General features: G+C 41.6%; 1 protein-coding gene across 6 annotated transcripts in view; it reads right to left on the bottom strand.

Annotated features, from left to right (window-relative positions):
* Positions 1-21,207, bottom strand: part of DMC1 (DNA meiotic recombinase 1) — a 56,355-nt gene that overhangs the window by 12,771 nt on the left and 22,377 nt on the right. For 4 of the 6 annotated variants that reach the window (XM_055253216.2, XM_063623094.1, XM_063623093.1 and 1 more), the window contains 5 exons: positions 20,794-20,866; positions 9,038-9,129; positions 8,251-8,324; positions 8,007-8,121; positions 7,306-7,366 (listed from right to left, as the gene is read on the bottom strand). In XM_055253216.2, the coding sequence (XP_055109191.2) occupies positions 7,306-7,366; positions 8,007-8,121; positions 8,251-8,324; positions 9,038-9,129; positions 20,794-20,866 (415 nt within the window). The remainder of the gene's footprint in view (positions 1-7,305; positions 7,367-8,006; positions 8,122-8,250; positions 8,325-9,037; positions 9,130-20,793; positions 20,867-21,207) is intronic. The other 2 variants (XM_055253219.2, XM_063623095.1) reach the window with 1 other exon arrangement.

Below are 21,207 nucleotides of genomic sequence, written 5' to 3'. Positions count from 1 at the left end.
GGTCCGAACTCCTGACCTCAGGTGATCCACCTGCCTCAGCCTCCCAAAGTGCTGGGATTACAGTTGTGAGCCATGCCTGGCAGGGGAGGCTTTGAGATTTTGGGAAGATGGGGGAAAGGGGAGTACTGCCAAAGGAGAAGAATTTTGAGGAAAGAGAAGAGGTGGTTAAAAAAAAGGGTATGTTTAAGAAGTTTTGTTAAGTAATTCTCCCCTCTGTCTTCTCCCAAAATACGCAGAAAAATATATACTTTTTTCAACATTTTAAAGATGTAATTCTGGGTTCTTTTTTGGGGGAGGAGGTGAGATGGAGAGGGATTCAACAACATACTGAGATTGGCTTCACAAAAACAACAGGGAGGTCCAAGGAGGATATGAGTTACATCGGGGTCACATGAGAATTAGATAAGATGATGCATAAAAGCACCTGGCACATGGTAAGTAATCAATAAACATAAATTAATTTTGAGAGGGAGGAAAATGAAGTTCAAATAGTTTAAATCACTTGTACAAGTTCACTACGCTAGTGACCCTGGTTTAATGTTTTTTCTCTAATCATATTGCCTCTTAATTTATGCTAATGATGTTGGATCAGAAGGTGACATCCTTAGGACGGGTGTGGTGGCTCACACCTGTAATCCCAGCACTTTGGGAGGCTGAGGCGGGTGGATCGCCCGAGGTCAGGAGTTCAAGACCAGCCTGGCCAACATGGTGAAACCCTGTCTCTACTAAAAATACAAAAATTAGCCAGGTGTGGTGGCATGCTCCTGTAATCCCAGTTACTCAGGAGGCTGAGGCAGGAGAATCTCTTGAACCTGGAAGGCGGAGATTGCAGTGAGCCAAGATCGTGCCATTGCACTCCAGCCTGGGCAACAACAAACAAACAAAAAGAAGGTGACATCCTTAGAGAATAAACTGACTGTACATTTACAAGACTGCAAATGTTCTATGGTGACTTTTTGTTTTCCCAAAACAAATACGCAAATGAAGTAGGTGACAACATCATGGTCTTATTTGTTGTTCATCTTGTTATTTGCCCCAGTGTGGGACTTTATGGACTGATACTTTGACTTTTTATCTCCAAGTCTTCATCAACTGGATCATTCCAGTTCTAAAGTCTGTATCTGTAAGCCTCATCTAGGAGCTACTCCTCTTGCTATATCGTATGGCAGCTCCTCACCTCTATAATTTCGTTCCTTTTTAATAAGATGTGCAATCAAGTATAATGCATGGGATATAAGCCCCAATTATTGTCAGTGTACTTGCGGACTCATACCAATTATAGTGATAGTTCCCTGACAGGCCCCAGGGGAACTGCAGCTTGGAGTTTCTCAACACTGAGAAACAGAGATATTTTCTTTATGGGAGGTTTCCTAATAGTATTTAAAATCCTTTAGTTTAAAATTGTCCTTTTTTTCCCCCATTTAGCTGTGGCAACTTTTGTGCTTTATACAAAGACAAGCATTTAATTTGTATTGTTATAATTTAATATACTTTATTAACATACCAATTATAGTGAACCCTGTTTCCTAACAATTCAGCTAGGTGGAGGAGATGATGTTTCAGAGTTGACTTACCCAGTTAAAATACTAGCCTTTGTTACTTTGTCTAGCACTTTACTTAGCTTCTTCATTTTCATTCTCCTCCCCATTCCAACTCCCTCTTCAATTATCTGTCACCTCTCTATTTCTTTCATTGTCTTACTGGAATTAATTCAAAATTGTTTTACTCTTTTTGAAACTTTCTACAAATATAAGAAAAAGAACCCCTATCTGACCTAATTTCCGCTGATTTCCTTTGCCTTCTAACTCTAGAGTGACAGTTTTGGCCTCTTCAATGTTCCCTCCCGACACCTGAAGAAAGAACATTGCTCTTTAACTTGTACTGTTTTATTTGAATGCAACCCACTTCCTCCCTCTAAGCCAATGAGTCATTTTCTCTTTTTAAAACGAGCCTTAAAAATCTTCCATTTCTCTTCAGTTTAAAATTATTCTCTTTGTGAAGCACTTCATGTCCTGTGTATGAAAGTCATCCCATAAACAGAGATGATTGCCTTACTATAGACAATGTGTGACTTACCAAGACTAAAATTTTGAGTTGAATGGACATCATTTATTGTCCTTCCTTTTTTTTTTTTTTTTGAGACAGTGTCTCACTCTGTCATCCAGGCTGGAGTGCAGGGGTGCGATCTTGGCTCACTGCAACCTCCCCTCCCAGGTTCAAACGATTCTTCTGCCTCAGCCTCCCAAGTAGCTGAGATTACAGGCACGCGCATTTACGCCCAGCTAATTTTTATATTTTTAGCAGAGACGGGGTTTCGCCATGTTGGCCAGCCTGGTCTCGATCTCCTGACCTCATGATCCACCTGCCTTGGTCTCCCAAAGTGCTGGATTACAGGAGTGAGCCACCACACCCAGCCACAAGACTTTTTTTTTTGAGACAGGTTCTCACTCTCTTGCCCAGGCTGGAGTGCAGTGGTGCAAACATGGCTCACTGCAGCCTTGACCTCCCAGGCTCAAGCAATCCTCCTGCCTCAGCCTCCCAAGTAGTTAGGACTACAGGCATGTGCCACCATGCTTGGCTAATTTTTAATTTTTTGTAGAGACGAGGTCTCTCTATGTGGCTCAGGCTCCTGGGCTCAAGTGATCCTCCTGCCTCAGCCTCCCAAAGTGCTGGGATTACAGGCGTGAGCCACCGTGCTTGGCCGAGGCCAGGATTTTTGTCTTTTTTGTTCACTAGTGAATTCTCAGAATATTGTTACATAGTAGATTTTCAATAAATATTCATTGAGTGAATAAATGATTTCCCCTGCTCAATTTTTTTAACTTGCTTTATAACATTTGAGTAGTTAATATTTTTCATAGGAATCTCTTGTAACTAAGTAGAAAATACTTATAAAAGGGTCTTGGCCTGGCGCGGTGGCTCACGCCTGTAATCCCAGCACTTTGGGAGGCCGAGGCGGGTGGATCACGAGGTCAGGAGATCGAGACCATCCTGGCTAACACGGTGAAACCCCGTCTCTACTAAAAAATACAAAAAAAAATTAGCCGGGCGTGGTGGCGGGTGACTGTAGTCCCAGCTACTAAGGAGGCTGAGGCAGGAGAATGGCGTGAACCCGGGAAGCGGAGCTTGCAGTGAGCGGAGATCCCGCCACTGCACTCCAGCCTGAGCGACAGAGAGAAACTCCGTCTCAAAAAAAAAAAAAAAAAAAGGGTCTTGAGGCCGGGCGCGGTGGCTCATGCCTGTAATCCCAGCACTTTGGGAGGCTGAGGCAGACGGATCACGAGGTGAGGAGATCGAGACCATCCTAGCTAACACGGTGAAACCCCATCTCTACTAAAACACAAAAACAAAACTAGCCGGGCGTGGTGGCGGGCGCCTGTAGTCCCAGGCTACTAGGGAGGCTGAGGTGAGAGAATGGCGTCAACCTGGGAGGCGGAGCTTGCAGTGAGCCGAGATCGCGCCATTGCACTTCAGCCTGAGTGACAGAGCAAGACTCCGTCACACACACACAAAAAAAGAGTCTTGAAAAGTGAGAGATAGATATCAAACTGCAAAAGATGAAGCAAAATTGTTAAGGGTAAGTTTGGAAAATGCCTAAAGAGAGACACATTCATTTCAATGTAATTTACAGAATTTACTCCAGCATATCAAATATATTTTAATATATATATGTCAATGATTCATTTAATCTGCTACCATATGATGCATTGCTTCTGTTTTAAAGTAATAGCACTTTGTATTGCAACCATCAGAGTAATAATTAATTTACTCTAATTAATTTAGGCAAGAATCTTCAATGGATGCTAATATAAATGCATGAAAGCTTATTGCAGAGCAAGATATTTGCACAGTCTCAAATCATCACCCCACAAATTGCTAATTAAATATAAAAGAGAAGTTTTGTAATTTTCTTTTACAATGGAGACATCATGTGAATATCATCTTAATCATATGATCAGAATTAACATCACCAATAATGGGACAAACTGCCATCATGTGTCTCCCGATATGATATACTGAGAAGGCCATAATATTGCTTATGTAGTTTTCCTGTCAAAATGCTTAACATTTTAAATAATGAAGAAAAAAATCAACTTCAAATTGAGGGACATTGCAAAACAGTTGGCCTGTGTTCTACAAAAATGTCTGTGTCATAAAAGTCTAACAAAGGTTGAAGAGCTGTTCTGATTAAAGGAGACTAAAGAGACATGACAATTACATGCAGTGCATGTTCTTCAATTGATCCTGAATTGAATGCAAAACAAAAAAACCCCCAACAACTATAAAGGACATTATTGGGGCAATTGGAGACACTTGAATACAACTGTATATTAGATAACATTATTATGCCAATGTTAGAATTTCTGAATGTGATAATTTTTTTTTTTTTTTGAGACGGAGTTTCACTCTTGGTGCCCAGGCTGGAGTGCAATGGCGCAATCTCGGCTCACCGCAACATCTACCTCCTGAGCTCAAGCGATTCTCCTGCCTCAGCCTCCTGAGTAGCTGAGATTACAGGCATGTGCCACCACGCCCAGCTAATTTTATATATATATATTTTTTTTAGTAGAGACAGGGTTTCTCCATGTTGGTCAGGCTGGTCTTGAACTCCCGACCTCAGATGATTCGCCTGCCTCGGCCTCCCAAAGTGCTGGGATTACAGGTGTGAGCCACCGCGCCCGGCCTTCTGAATGTGATAATTATATTGTGGCTATGTAGAAGAACATCATTATTCTTAGAAGAGATATGCTGAAGTATTAAGAGGTGAAGTGTCATGATGTCTGCGAATAATTTTCAGTGGTTCAGAAGAAACTTCTCAAATGGTTCACCAAAAAATACATATACAGGCTGGGCATGGTGGCTCACACCTGTAATCCCAGCACTTTGGGAGGCTGAGGTGGGCGAATCACCTGAGGTCAGGAGTTCGAGACCAGCCTGGCCAACATGAAGAAACCCCGTCTCTACTAAAAATACAAAAATTAACCGGCCATGGTGGCAGGCGCCTGTAATCCCACCTACTCGGGAGGCTGAGGCAGGAGAAAACCGTATACACATACCACATACATATACATATGAGAATGTGTGTATGTGTGGAGAAACAAAGGTGTATGTACACCTCTACACACACACACACACACACACACACACAGGAGAGAGAAAAAAATGTGGCAAATTTAACAACTGATGAATCTAGATAAATGAGTATGTCTTGCTCTGTCTCCCAGGCTGAAATGCAGTGGCATGAATTCATTGCACTAGTTTTTTAACTTCTCTCTGGTAAAAATATTTTCTAAATAAAAACCTTTAAAAAAATCTTTTTTTTTTGTTTGTTTTTGAGACAGAGTCTTGTTCTGTCACCCAGGCTGGAGTGCAGTGGCACGATCTTGGCTCACTGCAACCTCCACCTCCTGGGTTCAAATGATCCTCCTGTCTTTGCCTCCCAAGAAGCTAGGACTACAGGTGCACGCCACCATGCCTGGCTAGTTTTTTTATGTTTAGTAAAGACAGGGTTTTGCCATGTTGGCCAGGCTGGTCTTGAACTCCTGACCTCAGGTGATCCACCCACGTCGGCCTCCCAAAGTGCTGAGATTACAGGGGTGAGCCACTGCCCACTGCACCCAACCTTTAAAAGATTTTTTAAAAAGCTTTTTGGCTAGGCAAGGGGGCTCACACATGTAATCCTAGCACTTTGGGATGCCGAGGTGGGAGGATCGCTTGAGGCCAGGAGTTCGAGACCAGACTGGCCAACATGGCAAAACCCTGTCTCTTCTAAAAATAAAAAAATTAGCCAGGCGTGGTGATGTGTGCCTCCCAGCTACTCGGGAGGCTGAGGCGGGAGCATCACCTGAGCCTGGGAGGCAGAGGTCGCAGTGAGCAGAGATGGTGCCACTGCATTGCAGCTTGGGTGAAAGAGTGAAACCTTGTCTCTTAAAAAAACACACACACTTTTAAAAAGCATTATCATGAATTTAGATTTGTTTTGCTTTGTTTGAGACAGTCTTGCTCTGTCTCCCAGGCTGGAGTGCAGTGGTGTGTATTTAGGATTATTTTGATTGCTTATTCAGACACATAACGCTCAAAATTTGTTATGGTGGCAACAAACCTTTGTTTGATTTATCTATTTTTATTATCCTGCTTTAGCTCTCTGTGTATTTCTATTCACTGCCGTCTTTCAGAGTCATCAATAGTTATGGGCACAAACACTTCAACAAATTCTGAATATGCCTAGTGTGAACTGAAATTCTTTTTCTTCAAACAGGAGACTTCTCCCATAGTGCCTCTGATAAATATATCTCATGTATATCCTGTAGAAAGATGACTTTTTTGTTTTTATGAATGGTTTTTATTGTACTGATAAGCTGCAATATTAGTTTTTCTTTCCCTAGGATCTATTTCTTATTGTCCTCCCATACCCCTTTAGCCCTAGACCAAAGAGAAGCCCAAAGTACTGCTGAAAATGGTTAAAGTATCGCTTTATTCTATAAAGAACTAGAGAAAAATAGATTCTGGATACCAAGTAGTGATATTTACAATTATGAAGTCATATACACTGTGCAATAAAGTGATTTTTTTTTTTGAGATGCAGTTTTGCTCTTGTTGCACAAGCTGGAGTGCAATGGCGTGATCCTGGCTCACTGCAACCTCCGCCTCCCGGGTTCAAGTGATTCTCCCACCTCAGCCTCCCGAGTAGCTGTGACTACAGGCGCACGACACCACACCCAGTTAATTTTTTGTATTTTTAGTAGAGACAAGGCTTCACCATGTTGGCCAGGCTGGTCTCGAACTCCTGACCTCAGGTGATCCAACCATCTCGGACTCCCAAAGTGTTGGGATTACAGGCATGAGCCATTGCGCCCGGTAATAAAGTGATTTGTGATATATTTGTGCCCACATAAAGACTAATGATTTTTAAATTCTTTTCTTTTCTTCTTTTTTTTTTTTTTTGAGACGGAATCTTGCTCTGTTGCCCAGAGAGGAGTGCAACGGCGCGATCTCGGCTTACTACAACCTCCGCCTCCCAGGTTCAAGTGATTCTTCTGCCTCAGCCTCCTGAGTAGCTGAGATTACAGGTGTGTGCCACCATACCCAGCTAATTTCTGTATTTTTAGTAGAGACGGAGTTTCACCATGTTAGTCAGGCTGGTCTCCATCTCCTGACCTCGTGATCCGCCTGCCTCAGTCTGCTAAAGTGCTGGAATTACAGGCATGAGCCACCACGCCAGGCCTTGAAATTATTTTCTATTCTACACTCTAACCCTCTTTATATTAACCTCTGTGAAATAAAAAGTAGAATATTGGGGCTTACGTCATAGCTGCTCCTGGATCGGCAGTCATTTGATTGGTCACAAAAACAGCCACGTTATATTCTGCATCAAGAGATAAAATTTTACAACTATGAGAAAGGCAATATAGATATTTAAAAGTTCATTGTTTAGATTTCAGAGTTTAGAAATATTGCATCATGAATTTATTTTATAAATAATATCATTTCCTATTTTTCATTGACAACAGAAATTATTTGTTATTATTATTATTAAGGTTAGAATAAATATTTTTGGCTTAAAAAAAGAGTTGTAAAGCCGGGCTCAGTGGCTCATGCCTGTAATCCCAGCACTTTGGGAGGCTGAGGCGGGCAGATCACGAGGTCAGGAGCTCGAGACCAGCCTGGCCAACATGGTGAAACCCCGTCTCTACTAAAAATACAAAAAATTGGCCGGGCGTGATGGCAGGCGCCTATAATCCCAGCTACCCAGGAGGCTAAGGAGGAAGAATCGCTTGAACCTGGGAGGCAGAGGTTGCAATGAGCCGAGATCGCGCCACTGCACTCCAGCCTGGGCAACAGAGCGAGACACCATCTCAAAAAAAAAAAAAGAAGAGTTGTATCCTCATAAAGGTAATTTTATTAAAAAAAAAAAATCGCTGCCTCCTGACATTATATTCCAAGCTTCTCTGCAAAGTATACTTGACAAACATAGTCACAGATGCCATTTTATTTTAAAGATATACCTTCTGAGATTTTTTGGAGTCGTGACAACATCTGGGCCAATTTTTGCTGCCGTTCGGCCAACTCCCCACGGCCACTGAAATCCACTCGAAAAAGTGCCATTATTGAATCAATAATCTACACAGGATTAATGTAAAAATAAACATGCATTTGGAAATTGAAGGAAGACGTTATTTGAATAGAGATCAACAGAAGAAAAATATTATGCTAAATAGCTCTGTGAAAGCAATATTTAAAAGCTTGTACCAATAGCTTGAAGATGCCAGCTTCTTCATGGAACTTTGCTGCTACATAATCAAGTAGCTCCATCTGATGTTCACCTGATGGGAAATGCAGTGAGAAAATGTTATAAAAGTTGAAAGAAGCAGAGGCTAAGGTCATTCATATTCTTGGGAGCCAGGCAAAAGAAATTCCTTGAAGGATTCTCTTAGTTCTTTATGACTTTATTAAATATTATTGCAGCCGGGCATGGTGGCTCATGCCTATAATCCCAACACTTTGGGAGGCCGAGGCAGGTGGATCACTTGGGGTCAGGAGTTCAAGACCAGCCTTGCCAACATGGTGAAACCCTGACTTTACTAAAAAATACAAAAATTAGCTGGGTGTGGTGGCGTGTGCCTGTAATCCCAGCAACTTGGGAGGTTGAGGTAGGAGAATCACTTGAAGCCAGGAGTTGGAGGTTGCAGTGAGCTGAGATCACACCACTGCACTCCAGCCTGAGTGACAGAGCGAGACTCCATCTCAAAAAAAAGAAAAAAATTATTGCATATTCTGCTTTAGCATATATACCAAATGCTACATTATCCAAAAAGAATGTTACTGTTAATTTCAAAGACAAAGAATAATAAATAATTTGAGGGCACTTTATTATCTAAGGACTTACCAGATGATAAAATTTATAGACTGAGTAAATTAATTTAGAGAAAAATAAAATAGAAAAAAAGTATCAAAATGTTGTATCACTCAAGTAGTAAATCAGTGCTGCCAACCTTACATTGATTGACCCAAGCATCCAACTGCATGGGGCTCTTACTAGTATATGCACGTGCATAAAGTACGTTGTCCAGTACTGCATCATGGTCTACATTGAAGCGATCAGCAATGTCCCTAAGGCGATCTGGACGGCTGGAGTATGCCAAGATTAAGGATCCAATAAGCCAATTCTGAAAAAGTTTAGACAACCACTACAAAACATAATATCTTACGTAAATTAACAGAGAAGCCAAACAATGTACCTGTGAAGGTATTCTAGAGGATGCTAGCAACCATCTAAAGTCTATACAAGATTTGTTTATTCATAAGTGCCTCAATTTGCCATAGGTAGTGATAATGGTCATAGAAATGTGGGGCAGTAATGAATTTAACTATTAAATTATTAAATCTTTACAATAACCTTGGAAGCTAGTTTTTATGGCCTATTTTACATTTTACAACGTAAGACACTGGCAAACAGAGATTTGGCGAATGACTTGAGCTTATGCAGCAAATCAGTTACAAGAGAAAAACTAGGAACTAAGCTTTGTGAGTCCTTTTGTTCTCAGATCTATAAAAATAGACCTGTAATAGATAATATTACTGAGTTATAATTCAATAACTGCAAAGTGAATTAATTCACTCTCTTCATACCCCTCATTTGCTCAATATGAAATAGTTTATTATATCATTAATCACATGTTGTTAAATGATAAATTTGACTACATGAACCAAAGAGTCAAAAAGGTAACTTCAAGGGCCCAGAAGAGAAATATCGATCAAAGATTTTTTGTTTGCATAGGTTTTCTTTTTCTTTTCAAATCTTACCTGGAAAGTATATAGAGTTTAAAATCTACTTTCTTCTAAAGGAGTTGTTAGCTTTTTTTTTTTGTTTTCTCTTCCTTCAGTCTCCTGAGTAGCTGTGATTACAGGCGCGAGCCATCATACCTAGCTAATTTTTGTATTTTTAGTGGAGACGGGGTTTCACCATGTTGGCCAGGCTGGTTTCAAACTCCTGACCTCAAGTGATCTGCCTGCCTCGGCCTCCCAAAGTGCTAGGATTACAGGCATGAGCCACCATGCCTACCCAGGAGTTGTTAGCTTTCTGAAATTAGCAAATTCATAGGGAAGCAAACTAAGTGCACCTGCAAAGGTATTCTGGAAGAAGCTAAAAATCACTTATACCTATAAACTATAAAGGAGTAATAAACATTTTTTTTAGGTCTTTGGTGATCCCAACAATATGTCTGAAGTAAAATGAGGTAAAATTAAATGCATGTTTGTGACCTTATTTCACTTTGTTTATAGTGTTTACATAACACTGATCCCAGTATAAGTAACTGTAAATAAAGGACCATTTATAATCTTTTTTTTTTTTTTTTTTTTTGAGACGGAGTCTCGCTCTGTCGCCCAGGCTGGAGTGCAGTGGCGCAATCTCGGCTCGCTGCAAGCTCCGCCTCCCGGGTTCACGCCATTCTCCTGCCTCAGCCTCTCCGAGTAGCTGGGACTACAGGCGCCCGCCACCACGCCTGGCTAATTTTTTGTATTTTTAGTAGAGACGGGGTTTCACCGTGGTCTCGATCTCCTGACCTTGTGATCCGCCCGCCTTGGCCTCCCAAAGTGCTGGGATTACAAGCGTAAGCCACTGCGCCCGGCCAGGACCATTTATAATCTTATCTGTGATGTTTGCAATTAATTTAATAAATGTTTAGTTGAATTGTCTTTAGGATTTCCCAGCTATTTATATCCTAATGCACTAGATATGTTCTTGTTGTTAGAGCTTTGGTGACAGCCACAAAAATCTTCCATTGCTATTGAGTATACCCAGTAGATGTTTTTGGTGGACAAGTTAGACAGAGAATTGGAAGAGGCAATAAAAACATTTTCATCGGCCGGGCGCGGTGGCTCACACTTGTAATCCGAGCACTTTGGGAGGCCGAGGCGGGCGGATCACGAGGTCAGGAGATCGAGACCACGGTGAAACCCTGTCTCTACTAAAAATACAAAAAAATTAGCCGGGCGTGGTGGCGGGCGCCTGTAGTCCCAGCTACTTGGAGAGGCTGAGGCAGGAGAATAGTGTGAACCCGGGAGGCGGAGCTTGCAGTGAGCCGAGATTGCGCCACTGCACTCCAGCCTGGGCGACAGAGCGAGACTCCGTCTCAAAAAAAAAAAAAAAAAAAAAAAATTTTCATCATGTCGGTTTCTACAAATCCCAGATACTATGTTGTGGCAGGCCAGGTCTTACTAATGCAGGCCTCCATAACAACTGTTTCAGCACTGACTGAGTGGTTAAGTTAAATATTAAAAGCTGAAAGTGCCCTTATACAAAGGCTAGAATGTAACAAAAGCCCACCAAGAGTTTTGCCCAGGCCTTTCCTGGGCCTTGAAGCATGACAAGATAACGAAGAAATTCTTAACAGTACCTGTTTAGGATTAAACGAGTTTTATTGGGGGTCTGAAGAAACTCCCCAGGTCTCCACAAACAAGTTATTGGGGGTCTGAAGGAACTCCCCAAACCTCCATGATTTAGCAGGAGACAAGATAAGGGTAATCACCTCAGCACCTGGACCCATTTAGATTAAGTAAATTTACTGAGGCTCCAGAGGAAGGTCTTTAGGACTCAGATCTTAGTTATAGATCAAAAGAAGTTAATCATTTACATCTTTTTTAAAAACTTTATTTTATTTTTTTGAGATGGAGTCTCACTCTGTTGCTCAGGCTGGAGTCCAGTGGTGCAATCTCAGCTCACTGCAACCTCTGCCTCCCTGGTTCAAGTGATTCTCTTGCCTGGGCATCCTGAGTAGCTGGGACTACAGGCGTGTGCCACCATGCCCAGCTAATTTTTATATTTTTAGTAGAGACAAGATTTCGCCATGTTGGCCAGGATAGTCTTGAACTCCTGACTTCAAGTGATCCACCCACCTTGGCCTCTCAAAGTGACTTATGTCTTTAGATGAATGCACACTTAAAATAAACATACAGCTGAGAAGGTATATAAGTTCTGGAAGACTTTGTAATTTTGAGTTGGTCTGGTGTTATTTTCCAGGTCTTCTCCCTGTAACTGGTTACAGAAACAAAAACTCCCTCCTTTCCCAGTTCATTTGCATCTCATTATTGGGCCACAAGAATAAGCAGCCTGATCCTCAGTTTGGTCTGGGAACAATGTGACCAGGGGTGTAAAACTTGGGCTTAAATCCTCAACAAAATACTAGCAAACCAAATTCAACAATACATTAAACAGATCATTCATCATGACCAAGTAGGATTCAGCTCAGGGATGCAAGGATGGTTCAACATACACAAATCAATGTGATATATCATATCAACAGAATGGACAAAAAACATATGATCATTTCAATTGATGCTGAAAAAAGTATTTGATAAAATTCAACATTCATTTATGATTAAAAAAACCTAAAAAAATTGGGTATAGAAGGAACATAACCCAACATAAAAGCCATATACAACAGAGTCACAGCTAGTATCATACTGGATGGGGAAAATCTGAAAGTCTTTCCTCTAAGATCTGGAACAAGTATGCCCACTTTCACCACTGTTATTCAACATAGTACTCAAAGTCCTAGCTAGAGCAATCAGATAAGAGAAATAAATAAAGGTCATCCAGATTGAAAAGGAAGAAGTCAAATTATCCTTGTTTGCTAATAATAAGATCTTATATTTGGAAAAACCCAGACTCCACCAAAAAACTATTAGAACTGATAAACAAATTCAGTAGAGTTGCAGGATACAAAATCAACATACAAAAATCAGCAGCATGTCTAAATACCAACAGAGAACAATCTGAAAAAGAAATTCAAAAATTAATCCCATTTACAATAGCTATGAATAAAATTAAATACCTAGAAATTAACTTAACCAAAGAAGTGAAGGATCTCTACAATGAAAACTATAAAACATTGATGAAATAAATTGAAGAGGACACACAAAAATCAGAAAGATATTGCATGTTCATGAGTTGGAAGAATCAATACTGTTAAAATGTCCATACTACACAAAGCAATCTACAGAGTCAATGCAATTCCTATCAAAATACCAATGACATTCTTCAGAGAAATAGAAAAACAACCCTAAAATTTATATGGAACCACAAAATACCCAGAATAGCCAAAGCTATCTTGAGCAAAAAGAACGAAACTAAAGGAACCACATAACCTGACTTCAAATTATACTATAGAGCTATAGTATCCCAAACAGCATGGTATGGGCATAAAAACAGACGCATAGACCAATGAAACAGAATATAAAACCCAGAAACAAATCCACACACCTACAGTGAACTCATTTTCAACAAAGGTGCCAATAACATATATTGGAGAAAGGACAGTCTCTTCAGTAAGTGGTGCTGGGAAAATGGGATATCCATATGCAGAAGAATGAAATTAGACCCCTATCTCTCACCATATACAAAAATCAAATAAAAATGGATTAAAGACTTAAATCTAAGACCTCAAACTATGAAACTACTAAAAGGAAGCATTGGACTGGGTAAAGATTTCTTGAGTAATACCACACAAGCACAGTCAACTGTAGGATATAATAAATTCCTCTTCAAAGGTTTTAGCCTGTAAATTGTTGTTTTTTTTTTTTTTTTTTGAGATGGAGTCTTGCTCTGTCACCCAGGCTAGAGTGCAATGGCATGATCTCGGCTCACTGCAAGTTCCACCTCCCGGGTTCACGCCATTCTCCTGCCTCAGCCTCCTGAGTAGCTGGGACTACAGGTGCCCTATAGAGTTCAAACAACTCTATAGGAAAAAAAAATCTAATAATCTTATTTAAAAATGGGCAAAATACCTGCCCTCCCTTGTTCAGATGTGCTCTTGCCATTGCTCCATCAGTGAGTCTCACCCTTTTATAGAAGTAAAATTGCCCTGCTGAGAAAATATTTGCAAACTATCCATCTGACAAGGGATTAATAACCAGAATATATAAAAAGTTCACCACGCCCGGCTAATTTTTTGTATTTTTAGTAGAGACAGGGTTTCACCGTGTTAGCCAGGATGGTCTCGATCTCCTGACCTCGTGATCCGCCCACCTCGGCCTCCCAAAGTGCTGGGATTACAGGCGTGAGCCACCGTGCCCAGCTGCCTGTAAATTGTTAAGTACAATGAGTTTTGAGATCCTCTCCAAGGAACCAAAGTATCAGTATGTTCAGCTCCCCTGTTCTTTGTTCTCCATTTTAAAGTTTAACTTCCTCCTTCTTCTCGCTTTCTTGCCCCTAGTTTCAGTAAACGACCTTTTCCATCAGTTCTAATCAGCAGTTTACATCTGTTCCCCTGGTCACCTGCTCCATGCTGAGTCTCCCCTGGTCACCTGCTCCGTCCTAAGTCACCCCTGGTCACCTGCTCTGACCTGAGTCACCTTTAGTCACCTGTTCCTAACCATCCTTCCTGCCAAACTACTCACTCCACCACTCCGACTCATACCCCTGCTCCTTTAAAATAGCCAATCGGAATTAGCTTAGACTGTGCAGTCCAACCCTAGCCAATAGGGGAATGACACAGCAGTAGGCACTACTTGAGTCAGGAATAAAACCCCCTTCCCCTCCCTTGTTCAGATGTGCTCTTGCCATTGCTCCATCAGTGAGTCGCACCCTTTTATAGAAGTAAAATTGCCCTGCTGAGAAAATATTTGCAAACTATCCATCTGACAAGGGATTAATAACCAGAATATATAAAAAGTTCAAACAACTCTATAGGAAAAAAAAATCTAATAATCTTATTTAAAAATGGGCAAAATACCTGAAAAGACATTTCTCAAAAGAAGTATGAAAGGAAAATATCTTGGGCCTCCAGAATCACTAAGGAAAACTCAAACTGGAAACTGCTTATGGCAAACCTGCCTTTCATTCTATTCAAAGTCACTCCTCTGCTTACTGAGATAGATGCATATCTGATTGCCTCTTTTGGAAAGGCTAATCAGAAACTCAAAAGAATGCAACCATTTGTGTCTCACCTATCTGTGACCTGGAAGCCCACTCCTTGCTTTGCTTAGAGTCTTCCTGTCTTTGCTTCAGGTTGTCCCGCCTCTCCAGACTGGACCAATGTTCTTCTTACATATACTGATAGATGTCTCATGTCTCCCAAAACGTGTAGAACCAAGCTGTGCCCCAACCACCTTGGGCACACGTCGTCAGGACTTCCTGAGGCTGTGTCATGGGCGTATCCCCAACCTTGGCAAAATAAACTTTCTTTTTTTTTTTTTGAGACAGAGTCTTGCTCTGTCCCCAGGCTGGAGTGCAGTGGCGCGATCTCAGCGCACTGCAACCTCCACCTCCTGGAATCGAGCGATTCCCCTGCCTTAGCCTCCCGAGTAGCTGGGACTACAGGCACATGCCACCAGGCCTGGCTAATTTTTTTTTTTTTTTTTGTATCTTAGTAGAGACAGGGTTTCTTTTTTTTTTTTTTTTTTTTTTGAGACGGAGTCTCGCTCTGTCGCCCAGGCTGGAGTGCAGTGGCGCAATCTCGGCTCACTGCAAGCTCCGCCTCCCGGGTTCACGCCATTCTCCTGCCTCAGCCTCTCCGAGTAGCTGGGACTACAGGCGCCCGCCACCACGCCCGGCTAATTTTTTGTATTAGTAGAGATGGGGTTTCACCATGGTCTCGATCTCCTGACCTCGTGATCCGCCTGCCTCGGCCTCCCAAAGTGCTGGGATTACAAGCGTGAGCCACCGCGCCCGGCCGAGACAGGGTTTCACCATGTTGGCCAGGATGGTCTCGATCTCCAGACCTCGTGATCTGCCCACCTTGGCCTCCCAAAGTGCTGGGATTACAGGCATGAGCCACCACGCCCGGCCGCAAAATAAACTCTCTAAACTAACTGAGACCTGTCTCAGATTCTCTGGGTTCACAGAAGACATACAAATGGCAAATAGCTATATGAAAATGTGCTCAATGTCACTGATCATCAGAGAAATGCAAATCAAAACTACAATGAAATATCATCTCACCCCAGTTAATATGGCTTTTATGCAAAAGACAGGGAATAACAAAACCAGGCATGGTGGCTTATGCCTGTAATCCCAGCACTTTAGGAGGCCCAGGTGGGAGGATCACTAGAGCTCAGGAGTTGGAGACCAGACTGGGCAACATGGTGAGACCCTATCTCTACCAAAAAAATAAAAAAATTAGCTGGGCATGGTGGCATGCTGTAGTCCCAGTTACTTGAGAGGCTGAGGTGGGAGGATCACTTGAGTCCTGGATGTTGAGGCAGCAGTGATCCATGGTCACGTCACTGCACTCCAGCCTAGGCAACAGAGCGAGACCCTGTCTCAAAAACAAAACAAAACAATTTTTTTTTTTTTGAGATGGAGTCTCGCTCTGTCACCCAGGCCGGACTGCAGTGGCACTATCTCGGCTCACCGCAAGCTCCGCCTCCTGGGTTCACACCATCTCCTGCCTCAGCCTCCCGAGTAGCTGGGACTACAGGTGCCCACCACTGCGCCTGGCTAATTTTTTGTATTTTTAGTAGAGACGGGGTTTCACTGTGTTAGCCAGGATGGTCTCAATCTCCTGACCTCGTGATCTGCCCGCCTCGGCCTCCCAAAGTACTAGGATTACAGGCGTGAGCCACACAGCACCTGGCCAAAACAATTTAAAATGAAAAAACTTGGGCTTATACTGAAGGGAAGTTCAGATCAATTATAAATATTTATTAACCAATTACCATATGGAATTAATTACCATATTAACCAATTACCAAGGCAAAGCATTATGGAGGATATAAGGAGTCCTAAGACAACCTATGCCCTAGGTAAATTTAAAACATAATTAAGGAGGCAAAATATAAACATATAAAAAGAAAAATATCAAGAGACAGCAGTATAAATAAGAGACACCGAAAGAATGAGAACATTCCAATGTGGCCCTTGCCACAGTGCCCTGCACCACCACCCAGCTGTTCTTCTCCACTCTCTCTTGCATATGACTTAGCTCCTAACTATTCCTATTGTTCTTAATAAAATCCAAATTGCAGACCGGGAGTCGTGGCTCAAGCCTGTAATCCCAGCACTTTGGGAGGCCAAGGTGGGTGGATCACCAGAGGTCGGGAATTCAAGACCAGCCTGACCAACATGGAGAAACCCTGTCTCTACTAAGAATACAAAATTAGCCGGGCGTAGTGGCATGCACCTGTAATCGCAGCTACTTGGGAGGCTGAGGCAGGAGAATCGCTTGAATCCGGGAGGCAGAGGTTGCGGTGAGCCAAGATCGCGCCATTGCACTCCAGCCTGGGCAACAAGAATGAAACTCCATCTCGAAAAAAAAAAAATCCAAATTGCCCAAACAGTGGCTGCTACTCTGCGAGAACAATTCTTCCCTCTCTGAGATAAGAATCATCCTTAATCAATTGTTTCTGACACCAGCTGAACGCCAGCTGAGCACCCTTTTTAAAGCCCTATCCAACATTTCACCCTCCTTCCCCAAGTTAAAAGGCTCTTTCAGAGTCTTCTCATGCCTGGCATTTCTGAAAAAGGACTTCTACAAACAGTTCTCTGTTTTGTTTTCTAAGTGAGTATTTTAGATAGTAAATTCTATAATAGGTCAAGAAGGACAAGATTTTCTAAATTGAGTAATTAGGGAAGATTAGAAAAAGCAGGCCTTGAAATGAGAGCCTTAAATGATTTGTATAATTCAGAAAGACTGTGAGATGGGGATGGAAGGAGCAAATACCCAAGAAGATAGAAATATACCATGCAAAGTTCTCTGTGACCAGACAAATTAACAGCCAAGAGTGAGAGCAAAATAAAGGCACTTTCAGACATACTAAGGTTCAAAGTTTACTACCTAGATTACATTTCTGAAAGAAATACTTAAGTATTACAGCAAAACAAAAATACAGGAAAGAATAACATTTGGGATGCAAGAAACCATAATGAACAAAGAAAACAAAAATCTTTATAGTTAAATCTAAATAACTGCTGATGTACAATGTTTTTAGATTTTTTTTTCTTTTGGTAGAGACAGAGTCTTGCTATGTTGCCCAGGCTAATCATGAACTCCTGGCCTCAAATGAGCCTCCTGCCTCAGCCTTCCGAGTAGCTGGGATTTATAGCCACCACACCTGGCTAATTTAAAATTTATTTTGTAGAGACACTATGCTGCCCAGGCTGATCTTGAACACCTGGCCTCAAGTGATCTTCCTGCCTTGGCTTCCCGAAGTGCTGGGATCACTGGAGTGAGACTAGACATACGTGCAAATTTTGATAACAAAGTATGTTTACAGGCAATGGGATGGACTAAAACAGATTCATCTCTTTGCCTCTAATAGTGGCAATGGTGAGTACTGAGCTTGGAGGGGCAGGCTGGGGCTTCACTGTGAACAGCCTTACAAATGTGCGTAGGTCTTCTTTGTTATTAAAAAGAATTTCCTCTCAATACCTCCTCAAACTAGTATATTTTTTCTTCCTTTTTTTTTTTTTTTTTTTTTTTTTGAGACGGAGTTTCCCTCTTGTTGCCCAGGCTGGAGTGCAATGGCACGATCTCGGCTCACCGCAACCTCCGCCTCCCAGGTCAAGCGATTCTCCTGCCTAAGCCTCCTGAGTAGCTGGGATTACAGGCATGTGCCGCCACGCCCAGCTAATTTTGTATTTTTAGTAGAGACAGGGTTTCTCCATGTTGGTCAGGCTGGTCTCGAACTCTTGACCTCAGGTGATCCACCCGCCTCAGCCTCCCAAAGTGCTGGGATTACAGGCGTGAGCCACGGTGCCTAGCCTTCTTCCTTTCATTGGTCAATTTCATACTGCCTCCCTCCCTTATTGTTTGTTTACATAAAGCTTCTATCACATCACCCTATGGCAAATGTTCGCTTGAACTCCTAATTTTGAACTTATAGTGATCTTTCTCAGGCTGTATCCTCAAAATCCGTGTGTGCGTAACATTGCTGACAACTCTTATTGTCTTGAAACTTTCCTTTTGCTTGACTTTTACAACCAGATTTCCTTCTACTTCCTCTGTCTCTGGGTTTCTCATTTTAGTCCTCTTCCTAAATATAAACATACCTCAAAGTTATGTTCTCAATTCTCCTCTCTTCTTTCTCTATAAGTTCTCTTTCCCACTTGGTTAATTCGCCCATATTTCTGGGCCTACCCCGTTCTCAAGCTGAATTCAGTATTTCCAAGTGCCATCTGGATATCCTCATGTACATCATATTCAATACATTAAAATGAAGGCTGGGTGCAGTGGTTCATTTCTGTAATCCCAGTCCTTTGGGAGGCCAAGGCAGGCAGATCACTTGAGCCCAGGAGTTGGAGATCAGCCTGGGCAACGTGGTGAAACCTGGTCTCTACAAAAGATAAAAAAAAAAATTAGCCAGGCGTGGTGGTATGTGTCTGTAGTTCTAGCTACTCTGAAGGCTGAAGTGGGAGGATCACTTGACCCTGGGAGTTTGAGTCTGCGGTGAGTGTAATTGGGCCACTGCACTCCAGCCTGGGCAACAGAGCAAGACCCTGTCTCAAAAGAAGAAAAAAATTAGGCCGGGCGTGATGGCTCATGCCTGTAATTCCAGCACTTTGGGAGGCCGAGGTGGGTGGATCACTTGAGGTCAGGAGTTCAAAACCAGCCTGGCCAACATGGCGAAACCCCATCTGTACTAAAAATACAAAAATTAGCCAGGTGTGGTGGTGCACATTTGTAAACTTAGCTACTTGGGAAGCTGAGGTTGCAGTGAGTTGAGAATGCACCACTGCATTCCAGCCTGGGTGATGGAGAAAGATCCTGTCTCAAAAAAAAAAGTAAAATTAGTACATTAAAATGAAACATCACCTTTTCTCTGAAACATGATCTTTCCAGTTCTACTGTTAGCATCACATAACTATTCTCCTAGTATTTAGACAAAAAACCTGAGCGGTTTCTCAAACCTATCTTTCCTTTGTCTACCAAATACAGCCATCAAGTCCTATCAATTTTCCTCTCTAATACTTCTTTTCCTTTTCTTTTTATTCTTACCAGTTCCAACCTAGATCAAGTTCTCATTACTTGCCTAGAATATTGCTAAAGTATCCAGTTTACACCCACTATCTTGTTTCAAAGCCTTTCATGTCTAAGATCCCAATCATCTTTCTAGCCCATATCCTGGAATATCTTACACTTTAATTAAACTGCAATTCTTTGTGTTACCCAAACAGGTTCTGCCTGTTTTCCTTATGAACTTTCACCCTCTTCCTACCTTTCCCTTCATTTGGTACTATGACTTTCAGTGAGTCAATAATCTTTCAGCCAGGCTCAGTGGGTCACCCCTGTAATCCCAGCACTGTGGGAGGCCGAGGCAGGCGGATCACCTGAGGTCAGGAGTTCCAGACCAGCCTGGCCAACATGGCAAAACCCCGTCTCTACTAAAAATACAAAAAAATTAGCCAGGTGTGGTGGCACACATCTGTAATCCCAGCTACTCAGTAGGCTGAGGCAGGAGAATTGGTGAACCCAAGAGATGGAGGTTGCAGTGAGCCGAGATCACCCCACTGGACTCCAGCCTGGGCAACAGGGAGATTCCCTCAAAAAAAAAAAAAAATATTTTTTCTAACTATTTAAGCAAAATCTTTAGAGAAGTAAGAGGATTAAAAATGAAGATGATATAATTTCCTCTCATGTATTTGTTTTGTCTCATAAACCCATATGAAGAAGTGAAACCTCATTAAATAAAAGGTGATTTGAGAACTTAACCAGTAATTGTTTTCCCTTTGATTTGTCTCATTACTACTGGTTTATGGAATGACTACAAAGATTGTATATCTCAGACAAACTCTTTAGCGGTAACATTCCTATATCACACTATTATGTTAGCAACTTTAAATAAAAAGGTTACAAAGTATTTTCTGTATCAATGAAGATAATCTTTCCTCCTGGGTAGCCACCAGCTCCTGGAAGTTGAGCTGTCACTAGGAAGCAATTAAAAATTTATATTAATAGGAGTGAATAAACTTTGTACAAATGACTATATAAAATACACATGGAATCTACTGTTGCAACTCTTTAGTACATTTTGCAGAGTCATGATCCTTTCGTTTCTAAACAACATGATATATTTTCATATTACTTAACCAGTGTGAAACTATAAGTATTCTGCCAGCATAGTTGTAATTCAACAAATAATTTCACTATCTTTCACAATGGAAGATATTCGTGAAAGTTCTCCCAAAGAATGGAAATAAAATTTAAATATTACTAACTTTCTTTTTCTTTTCTTTTCTTTTTTCTTTTTTTTTTTTTTTTTTGAGAC

The sequence above is a fragment of the Symphalangus syndactylus genome, chromosome 18, assembly GCF_028878055.3.
Source record: "Symphalangus syndactylus isolate Jambi chromosome 18, NHGRI_mSymSyn1-v2.1_pri, whole genome shotgun sequence".
Classification (NCBI taxonomy): domain Eukaryota; kingdom Metazoa; phylum Chordata; class Mammalia; order Primates; family Hylobatidae; genus Symphalangus; species Symphalangus syndactylus.
The sequence above is the reverse complement of the archived record's forward strand: the minus strand, read 5'-3'. Positions and strand labels throughout refer to the sequence as shown.